The sequence below is a fragment of the Tupaia chinensis genome, unplaced genomic scaffold (genome assembly GCF_000334495.1).
Source record: "Tupaia chinensis unplaced genomic scaffold, TupChi_1.0 Scaffold000089_1, whole genome shotgun sequence".
Classification (NCBI taxonomy): Eukaryota; Metazoa; Chordata; class Mammalia; order Scandentia; family Tupaiidae; genus Tupaia; species Tupaia belangeri.
The window spans coordinates 217,003-228,254 of NW_006159551.1; the positions used below are offsets into that span (position 1 = coordinate 217,003).

General features: G+C 45.3%; 1 protein-coding gene across 11 annotated transcripts in view; it reads left to right on the forward strand.

Annotated features, from left to right (window-relative positions):
* ITPR1 (inositol 1,4,5-trisphosphate receptor type 1) overlaps positions 1–11,252 on the forward strand; it is a 404,888-nt gene that overhangs the window by 199,250 nt on the left and 194,386 nt on the right. For all 11 annotated transcript variants that reach the window (XM_014585765.2, XM_027769774.1, XM_014585767.2 and 8 more), the window contains 6 exons: positions 2,766–2,904; positions 3,961–4,015; positions 6,686–6,857; positions 6,962–7,132; positions 8,023–8,088; positions 9,323–9,460. In XM_014585765.2, coding sequence (XP_014441251.1) covers positions 2,766–2,904; positions 3,961–4,015; positions 6,686–6,857; positions 6,962–7,132; positions 8,023–8,088; positions 9,323–9,460 — 741 coding nt within the window. The remainder of the gene's footprint in view (positions 1–2,765; positions 2,905–3,960; positions 4,016–6,685; positions 6,858–6,961; positions 7,133–8,022; positions 8,089–9,322; positions 9,461–11,252) is intronic.

An 11,252-nucleotide genomic window follows, 5' to 3' on the forward strand; every position in this document is an offset into this window, starting at 1 on the left:
AGGGAAAGAATCTCCATGGCAGAGGGAACAGCAAATGCAAAGACCCTGAGGTGGGGACAAGTTTGGGAATAGGTTGGGTTCAAGAGGGAATGGGAGAAGATGAATCAGGGGTAAATATGTTAGACTTTCCCCACAACCCAATATATACGACTCTTTGGGTGGATTGGCTGTAATATGCAGAGAAGCAGAAACAGGAGTGAAAAGCAGTTGTTGGTAATAGGAAAGTTTTGTTTTTGTTTGAATACTAAGTTGGGAGATAATAGCAAATTTGCATGGTGAGTGGGAATGATGATGTAGAGAAGAAAGCTTGTTGACTTAGACTTTCTAAGAACATAGTCCTTGCGTAGGCAAGATGAGGTGGGGTGCAGTTTACAGGAGGGGCATGGTCCTAGAAATAAGACCTTCCCAGCCTCATCACCTTGACCTCCTCCAGTAACACACACTTCCTTCTTTCTGCTCCATGTAGGTAATGTTTATTAATCAACAAAGTCATCTCCATAATGAAAGTAATCATGTTAGCATAATTCTTTCTCTTTTATCCCAGATGGCTTAATACCCAATCTCAGAACATGCTGTAGATACTTATAAATGTTTATAAACATAAGGATTTTTTTTTAAGTGTGAAATTACATGTCACCAGTGGTTTGAAAGCATTGATGAGACTCCTCAAAGTAATTTACTCAGGCCAGTAAAGAATGGCTTGAAGTAAAGGAGAAGACTTATTGAATTTATGCCTGACCAAAGGTGGAGAAGGGTTTCTTGGGGCATGTCCTGTGCATCCCAAGTTAGTATCATGGATGTTTATCTGAAAAGACATGGTGCAAAATTTGACTATATCTCGAGGTCCACCCTCTGCAGTGACCCAAGAACAACTGATCAATTTATCCTTTCAACAAATGCTTATGGGCTCCCTTCCACAAGCAGGGCCCTTTGCCTGGGCACTGTGCAAAGTGAAAAATGATTTGGGTGAAAATCCGATGTGTGAGGGAATAATAATCTAATAGAGAACAAGGTGTAACAAAGCCATGTAGATGTGGAAATAAAACCAGGAGACATGTGTTCCCCTGAGACACAGGGGAGGGTCAGTGGCTCTATTTGGTAAGGATCAGAGAGGGTTTTGTGGGGCAAGGTCAGATTTCATCTGAGCTTTTAACATGCATGAGTCTTGTAAGTGGAGACAAGGGGAGCTTTTTGGAGTAGATGGAGCAGTTTGAATCAGGTCATTGTGGTCATAAGGCTTAGGAGATAGGAGGATGTAAGCAGGGAAAAATGATAGTGCAGGAGTAACCTGTGAGAAGGGGTGGAGGCAGAACCAGAAGGACTTAGTCCCTGATTCAATGTGTGTGTCAAGGAAGGAGGAGTTGGTGACCCTGAAATTGTGGTTGAGGGAACTTGGGCAAGAAGGTAGATCATGGAAAAATTGACCTTTTTAGTGTCAGTCAGGGCTCTCCAGAGAACAGAGCCAGTAGGGGACGGATGGATATTGTGTGTGAGTGTGTGTGTGTGTGTATGCATATACATTTCTATATCTATGCATACACACAAATACACAGGTATATAAGAGGGGGCTTCTGGGAAGTGGGTCGCATGATTGTGGAATCAATGGTTTAATTCAATCTGTGTCCAAAACCTGAGAAGGAGGGCAGCCAATGGCGTAAATCCCAGTATGGGGATAAAGGCCTGACAACCAGAAGTTCTGATATCCAAGGGCAGGAGTGGAAGAATCCTAGCCCCAAAAGAGAAAGTGACCATGCCTTTCCTCCACCCTTCTGTGCTATCAGGCCCTCCGTGGATCGCATGACACCCATCCACACTGGGCATCTTCCTCACTCAGTCTAGTGATTCAACTGCCAGTCTCTTCCCAAAACATCCTCACAGACATATCCAGAAATAATGCTTTACCAGCCATCTGGGTACCCTCTAACACAGTCAAGTTGCTACCTAAAAATATCCAGCACAGTTGATTCTGTACAACAACAAGGGCAAGGTTCTGGAAAGATACCAAATGGGGTGTCCACCAGTCAGCAGGAAACAGAGGCTGAAAACTTGGAGGCAAGTGTATATCTGTCTCCATCCAGGAGAAACAGCAGTCCTGAAACTGGGTGAGGTTGCCAAGAGGGCTACGCAGAGGCAAGAAGAAAATGGATGGAAGAACGCCAGTCAGATCCTTAAATAGTGCCAGCTAGGTGATCTTTCTTGTCAGCATTCCAGCAACAGTCACAGGAAAAGTGACCCCGTCCTGAAGAAGAGGTGAGGGAATACAGGAAATGAAAGAACCAGGATCCCAAGGGGCTGTCCTAAAATCAGAGGAAACAACCATAGATAGAAGATAGGAGCCCAACTAGCTTTCAATAGTACACAGAGAAGTTCCTCTGTCAGTTCCCTTACGTTCAAAGCCACCATCTTCAGCTATCCTCGGTGTTAGGCCCAGAGCTGGCATTTAGTAGTTACTGAAATAAAGTACTGTTTTACAGAGGATGGAGCAGGGACTGAGAGATTTAGTGTTCCCGTTGTTCAGTGAATTCCCAGGATGCTGAAGTTTACTCTAGAGGGTCAGGTGTTCAGGGCAGATTCGATAGGCCCCTTGGAAGTCCACACTTGTTAAAATGCCTGTTGAAATCTAAGCTGAACCTTTGGCTCGCTTTGTGTTTAAGGTAATTGATGCAGCTGATGCCAGGCCCTGCCAGAGCGCAGTGACTCGGCAGAGCGTTCAAGGTGGTATGTTAATGTAACCAATGTGTTTCCATTTCCACTTGAATCTTTAGTTTATTTTGAATGTGAGGTTGGATTATAGGATCTCCTGCCTCCTGTGTATATTTAAGCGGCAGTTTGATGAAAGCAATTCCCAGACTTCGGAAACATCCTCCGGAAACAGCAGCCAGGAAGGGCCAAGTAGCGTACCAGGTTAGTCACCGCAGAGTGAGTGGGATTTCAGCCGAAGAGTGGCACCTGGGTCTACTGAAAACTGGGGGTCCAGACGGTAGCTTATACAAAAATGGCAAGATGGGACTGTTTGGGAAGATTATTGTATTTTAAAATCAGAGTCTGAGACTTCATCTTTTTGGGTGGGCGAATAATGGAAAGAGCCCAGATTCCTTCTGTGATAGTCTTTTTTTCCTCCATTGTGGACTCTCTTAGACATATGACAGCTGAAATTTTTAGTGTTCTGGTGACCCGCATGCCCCTAAAATGAAAACAGTAAGAAAAAAACAAAGAAAAAAAACTCATTCAAGAAAAAACTTCTTGGGAACCAGCAGTTAGCGTAATGGCTATGTCGCTGGACTCCCACGTAGTCGACCGCGGTTCACGTCCCGGACCCAGTGGCTTAAAACTCACGCCGGGCGCTTGTGCGTGCGTGCCCAAGATCCCAAGAGGAGAATGAAGGAGAAGGGATTGCGGCGTGACCATCCCCCCTGGGGGGTGGTTTCTCGCTTTCTGTCTCTCTGTCTCTCTCTCTCTGTCTGGCGAGCGCACACGCCCTATAGCGAAAACCTCTCCAAAAAAAAGAAAAGAAAAAACTTCTTGTCGACTAGCAACTTCTACTCACATTGGAAAATTTTTTCTGCCCAGGAACTATTACATCATCGGGAAGGTCATGATGTATTTTTCGATGTTTTTCTCTGCAAAAATGCATCATGACTTTCCTGATGACCCAATAGTAATGAAGGCTAAAGGTAAGGATAGTGGTGGAAATAATCCCACCCTCCGTACCCCAGCTTCCTCTGAGTGTGGTCTTGGCATCTTCAGTAAGACTCCGGGCAGTGAGAGGAAAACAGGAATATGGAGCCCTGCATGGTGTCTCCTGCGTTAGCGTGGCTCGATAGATTTGCAGTCTGTCGTTCTGGGAGATTTTTTTACTTGAGTTCAGTGGTTCTGCCCCTGCAAAACTTTGGGATAAGTTTACCAACAGCATGTTTTTAGACCTTCCTGTTTCTGAAGTTCTGTTCTCTAACTTTTTAGGTGCTCTTGACTTTGAACATATTGAAGAGCAAGCAGAAGGCATCTTTGGAGGAAGGAAAGTATATTTTCAGTTCCTCTTGGTAGGTGGTTCTATGACGTGGAAGGCTGTTCTTCTGTTCTCAGAGGCTTTCCTGGATTATGTCAGTAAATACACAATCTTTAGCCTTAGGTTGTTTCAGCGCTCCCTCTGGAACTCTTAATACTGAAATCAGAATGACCTCGGTTGATATGATACTGTATGAGTGCGTGTCCTGCTTAGAGCAGAAACACTTAAGGAGATTTACTAAATATATACATGCTCCAAGATTTTATTTTTATTTATTTTTTTTTAGAGAGATTTTTACTATAGGGCACATGTGCTCATTAGAGAGACAGGGAGACAGACCATGAGAAATCACCCCACGGGGGGATGGCCATGCCACAGTCCCTACTCCTCCATACTGCTTTGAGAATTTTGGACAAACGTGCATACATATCCAGTGTGAGTTTCGAGTTTCCAAGTCTGGGACGCAAACTGTCTTCAGTCATGTGGGAGTCCAGTGGCATAATCATTATGCCATCTGCTGGTCCTGAGATGCAAGATTATTTTTTAATGTGGGGAAATAGCAATCAGAAGAAAGAAAAGAAGAAGGGGGGGGGCAGAAGACAAAGTGAGGCTATTAAGAGTTGTACTTCTGCTATTGATGAGCTCAGTTTTATCTCTGAGCTCTGTATAGGCCATGCAAAAAAGAAAACACAACCTATTCTTTCATTGATCCTAATATTAATGTACAGACCCTCTTTAAAAATACCGCACTGTGGAGCCAGCAGGTGGCATAGTGATTAAGGTGCTCGACTCCCATGTGGCCAACCATGGTTCAAGTCCTGATTCTGTAGCTTGGAAATCAAGCTGGGCACATGTGAATACATGCCCCAGAGTCCCAGGAGGAGAATGAAGGAGAAGGGATTGCAGCATGGTCATCCCCTCTGGGGGTGGGGAGGTGATTTCTCACTTTTTCTCACTGTCTTTCTCTGTCTCTCTCCTCTCTGGTGAGTGCATGCACCCTATTGGGGAGAGGGGACTTAAACAGAAATTACATTATTCAATTTTGACTTAAAACATCACGATGATGATGATGAAGAAACTCATACCTACAACCATAAAACTTTGTATAAACACCCTAGGCCATAGTTCTTATAATTAACACAGTTTTTTCAATTACTAGTATAAAACATACTATCAGAGTTGGGAGGATTGACTGAGCTAACCTGGATAGTTCTCCTCCTGGTTACTGTTGATCTTCCATGCAACTCTAGGGAGGTAGTAACCAGGGCCAGATTATCCGAGTTTCAAAGTTGCTTTATTACCATTTCTGGCACCTTGATAGGAGCTGTCTGTAAGGCTAGGAGATCTCTCTCCTTGTGGATAGCTTCGACTTCTTTACAGCATGATAGCTGACCCCCAGGATGTTTGTTCCAAGGGGATAACCAGCATTATGCAAGCCCTAGTCAAGTCTCTGCTTGCATCATGTTTGCTGATGTCTTCTTGAACAAAGTAAATGCCATGGCCAAGTCCAGTTCTTTATGGGAGGAGACTGCATGAGGGTATAAAATACTTCAAGAGCTTCGTTTGTTGGGGGGCTGCCTTTGTTAACAATAGTCACTACCTTAGTGTTTTCTGTAAAATTTGTGAAATTTGAATCAGCTACGTTACTCTCTATGATGGAAGATGGTGATTTTGTGAAGCTTAAACAGGGTGTTCTGAGTGCAGCAGGGTTGTACTTGCATGCACTGAGATGATGTAGCTCTCCCGCCATTTTCTTCATGCTGCACAGCAGTGAAACCTCCTCACGTCTCTTGGAGCCAATGGCACAGATACGGTGTTTACATGTTCAGTTCCTCTGTGCTTTTCCTGTATGCCTGCAACCATGAAGGTATCATTATTTGCCATGGACTCGATGGTAAACACAATGCAGGCACTGACATAACTGAGGGGCAGTGCCCAGTTCTGGTGTGATCTGCCACTTGCTTTATCCCCAACTACATCCCCATGATGTGCTTACTAACTTTCCAATCATATTCAGTCAAGTTATAATATATTTTAAGAACACCCTTGGTAACACATTGATTAATCCCAGTTTGAAGACTACTGAGCTGTACTGGTCCATGGCAACACTCCTCAGAGTAAGGGCCATGAGGCCAAACGGCTTGTTACCAGCTCGTGACAGGATAAGGAAAGGCTGCAGGAGCAGGCATTAGGCATTTTTATGGGAATTGACCATGCCATGACATCCAGGTAACGATGTCACTCAGCTATAAACTAGAAACGAAAAAAAAAAAAGCTTGTCCTTCACCACAGTTAGTTTGGTTAAGTGCTGAAGTACAGATAAAAAAAAATGAAACAAAAAACTAATAGCTTAAAGAGAAACACATCCATTTGTCTCCTCAAACTGTAGATGAAGCTCAGTAAAAAAACCTCTTAATCCAAGCATGGGGAATCTGGCATTCCTTATCATTTTGGGAAGGTGAGGACTTTGTTTAAAACCTGATAATAATGACATCATCATCATCTCCCCTTTACAAATTATTCGTAGTTGGGGATAAAGCAAGATTGTATTGTGAAGGGAACAAACAAAAAGTCAAATGACATGAGGAAGAGTGTGTCATTAGAACACTAACTCATGGTGCACGGCAGAAGGGTGTGTGTGGTTCACTCGACCTCTCCCTCTCCCTTGTGCCCCTTTAGTGAGGAGAACACCCCCCTGGACCTGGACGATCACGGCGGCAGAACCTTTCTCCGAGTCTTGCTCCATTTGACGATGCATGACTACCCGCCTCTAGTGTCGGGGGCCCTGCCCCTGCAGCTCCTCTTCCGGCATTTCAGTCAGAGGCAGGAGGTCCTCCAGGCTTTTAAACAGGTAGTTAAGGGTGTATGTGTATGTGTGTGTGTGTGTGTGTGCACGTGCACACGTGTGTACTCTGAGAAGCTGCTGTGTGCAACTGATTGATTATATTCATTAAGGTTCAACTGCTGGTTACCAGCCAAGATGTGGACAACTACAAACAAATCAAACAAGACTTGGATCAGCTGAGGTCCATCGTGGAGAAGTCTGAGCTTTGGGTGTACAAAGGGCAGGGCCCCGATGAGACCATGGATGGTGCATCTGGTGAAAATGAGCATAAGAAGACAGAGGTGAGGGACTGGTGTGGTGGTTGAGGCATTGGACTCCCGCGCGACCGACCGTGGTTCAAGTCCCAGACCTGGTGGCCGAAAAATCACAACAAGTAAATAGGTAAATAGGTCAAAGTTAAAAAATAAAAAATACATGGAGAGTATTTTAAAAAGAAGAATAAAACAGAGGTGAGTGAAATATAAATTACGCTGCCACAGTAGATGGATGGGCTTCTCCTGTAAGGATACATCCTACTCTGGTTTGAGTACATGTAGGTTATAGAATGGGCTTTATTCTTTAATTTTATTATTGAGAAGTTTTTGCTATAAGGCACGCATGCTCGCCAGAAAGACAGAGACAGAGAGATAGAAAGCGAGAAATCACTCCCCAGGGAGTATGACCACGCTGTAATCCCTTCTCTTCCATTTTCCTCTCAGGACCTTGGGCATGCATGCACATGCACCTGGCATGAGTTTAAGCCACCAGGTCCGGGACTCGAACCGCGGTTGACTACATGGGAGTCCAGCGACATAGCCATTATGCTAACTGCTGGTCCCAAGAATGAGCTTTATTCTTATGAGATCTCCTTATTAAGAAGCCAGGATAACAGCTATTCTAGGAAACAAGGTAGACAATGTTCAGCTCTATTTCCCAAACCACCTTGGGCTCCGTAGACGAGACATCGTTGTTGAGCATGTTAGCACCAGTTTTCTTGCAGACCTGCGTAGGAATAAGCCTGTTGCCTAGCCATGTCCTGGCCCACCATCCCCTCCAGACAGTTGAGCGTGGCTAGGTAGGTGACTCACCAAGCCCAGCAGGACGCAAACCACCACCCTTTCATCAAGGGTGGTGGTAACTGCAACAGCCTAAGAGTGGTACACCCCACAGTCATGTTCATTTTGTTCCCTAGGAGGGGAATAACAAGTCACAGAAGCACGAAAGCACCAGTAGCTACAACTACAGAGTGGTCAAAGAGGTAAGTCCCTCCATCCCTGCCCTTATCAACTGCCTTGTTTTCCTTCTTTATTAATTCTCTTAGGAACTTTGGTTTGTGGTAATCGTGTTGAAGGTATAATACTTGAACTCTCTCTCTACTTTTTAATGTGCAGTTTAACAAGGAGAAAGTAGAGCTCATAGATTATGCACCTGGGTTTTGTGTCAGGTCTGGGTTCAGATTTAGCTCTGCCACTTGTTTGTGTGTCCTTGGGTTCCTTGACTTTGAGAGGGGCAGCATTTTATAGGTACCACAAGCTTCTAGAAGTTTACAACTGAGTAAAGGATTAACTGGCCTAATTGTCAGGGATTTATCTCAATGTACTGGCATGTACTGCCCCCTTAAGAGCTATAGTTCTTCAGAAATCTTCACTTACGGTGGTTCAGAGTTGGGAGGTTGACAGCTTTGTAGGTTTTACCCCAAAGCAAGACCTTCCAAGGCTTGGCAGGGATGCAGTGTCGTACCATGTTATGTAATCTGTCTGACAACACCGTCCCACTTCCTGCAGTATCCCCTGCTGCTTATTCTGGAACTCATGTTGTTAATTTTACATAGATCCCACGGGGGGTGGCATTTTATTTTAAGTTTGTTTTGTTTTGTGTGGTTTTGTTTGTTTGTTTATTTTTGTTTTTGTTTTTTGCCACAAAGGGCATGTGCCCACCAGAAACAGAGAAAGAGAGGGAAGGTGAGAAAGTACCCCATGCCCAGGAGGATGGCAACATTGCAGTCCATTCTCCTCTTGGGACTTTGGGCACACACACCCGTTGTGTTTTCCAAGCTGCCAGATCTGCGACTCAAACCATGCAGCTGGCCCTTGGGGTCCAGTCATGTTAGCCACCATGCCACCTGCTGGCCCTAGTTTTAGGTTTTTTGTTTATTTGTTTTCTGTTTTTTACCAACTCTTTTTTTAGTATTATTTTATTTAACTATTCAATTTTATCTGTTTATTTATTAGTTTGACCAGAGAGGGATAAAATGAGAGAAAGAGAGAGCAAGAGAGAAAGAGAGCAAGAAAGCCGCCAGGTCCGGGACTCAAACCATAGTCAGCCATGTGGGGGTCCAGCACCCTTAACCACCATGCCACCTACCAGCCCCAGTTTTAGGTTTTTAATGTGTTCTGATCCCTTGGCCTCCCTGCCTACCACCACTCCCTGCAGTTTTTTTTTTCCAGCCATAGGCTCTAGTTTTCTGAGGGTGATTTCTTTCTTTTTCCCAGATTCTGATTCGACTTAGCAAACTCTGTGTTCAAGAGAGCGCCTCGGTGAGGAAGAGCAGGAAGCAGCAGCAGCGGCTGCTCCGGAACATGGGCGCGCACGCCGTGGTGCTGGAGCTACTGCAGATTCCCTACGAGAAGGTGAGCAGATGCTGCTCCAAGGCGTGGGGACTCTGAGATTTTCCCAGACCTTTCCCATGTGGACGTCCTTGGTAAAGAAATGCAGCCGAAGTGACTGTTGAGATTAGATAGCCTTTCCATTAATTGTATGTGTAACAAGCATGGTATCGTAAAAATAAAGTGAAATCATCCATAAACAATCCTATTTCACACCCTATTTTAAAATTCTATGAAGAAAGAAGTGTCCCTTCTCCTTGCTCCCCAGCCACGTTGCAGAGAGACCTCTCGGTGTGTGTGAGAGCTCAGAGCTGTGTCTGCACAAGGGCTGGTGCTACATCTGCAATGTTCCTCAAGCTGTTTAAATGCTTTAAGTAATCGAATGCTCACAAGGACATGACTAGCCTATGTTCAAGGTGCTCACTACCGTGCTGATGTCTGGCTAAGTACTGGATCTGTCAGGTGACACTTTGACCTAAGTCTTCCATGGCTAGAAGCTGCACTTTGCCTCCTGTTCTTCAAGTTGACATTTGCTGTTGACAGAGAATGGACTCAGGGAAACTGGAGGAGAGTAATGGCGCTCAGCATCTCTCTAGGCTGACCAGGCTCTCAGGAAAGCCCACAGACCCCATGCGGTATTCATACTGTGCCCACTTAACGAGTGAGGACACTGAGCCTTGGAAAGGTCTAGAGCCCAAGGGCTTAGGTTCAGGTCTTTACTCTTTTTCTGTTTTAAAGATGTATGAGAGAGGAAGAGAGGAAGAGACTGAGTGTGTGTTAGTTATTCCCAATAGAGTCTCCATACTGCAATCCACCATGAGCCTCAGCCATCCCGGATAAGGGCATGCATGTGTGTGCCTGGTCTGCACAGGGAGGTCCTAGGGAGTGAACCCAGGACCTTCCCATGTGGATGCAGCTATGCTACTATTGTACCACCATCTCAAGGTACACTTGAGGCCCTCAGGCCTCAAGATCACCAGTGACTGCTAAATAGGCTCACTTGCTGAAAAAGTACTTGCAGGGGGTCAGGCATTGTGCTGAGGCCTTTGAGCTCATGAGTTGGGTGGTACCATCCTCAGCCCCACTTCAGATGAGAAAACTGCAGCCGGAGAGGTTCAGTGACACAGCCACATGCAGTGGTGCCAGCTCTGCTCCACCAGGAATGTGGGTCGGCTGCCTCACCTGTTCCTGTTGCCTTCACTTCAGGGGTTCATTGCTCAGGAGCCTCCTCGGTCATGGGGACCATGTAAATCGGGCAGGTCAGGCCCTTCCACAGGCACACATAAAGGACAAGCATACTCCCTCTTGTGGGTGCGGTTTGCAGCCAGTTTGCAGCTAATATAGGTGTGCTTCTCATGCCTGTTTGGACCACAGCCAACCGATTCATCTACCTCCCTATGTGTAAAGGATGTGAGGAGATAGTTAACTGGCCGTAGCTTTGTCTCATAATGTCATCAGTCATCTTCATGAGAGACTTTCACAGAGCGGTGTCATCTTCAGGTAGCCAAGTCTGGTTGGCGTCAGTGACTCAGAGGCAGACATCATGCATGTGTGTGTGTGTTGCTTTGCTCTATAATGGGCACAGATATCCCAGTGTGTAGGGACAGTGGAGGGGTATCCACCAACAGGGAACCTCTGGTGATGGGATGATTTCAGAGCTCCTTTGTTGTGCAAAAATCTGCTTCAAGTCCCAAAGATTCTTGAGTACACGTAGTTTACTTTTTCCTAGAAAAAATGACATCACGCAGAACTGTCTGGTGGTCCTGCTGACAGTCAGCAGCAACTGCCTTGCCCAAAGGTCTTCTGACGCCTCAGA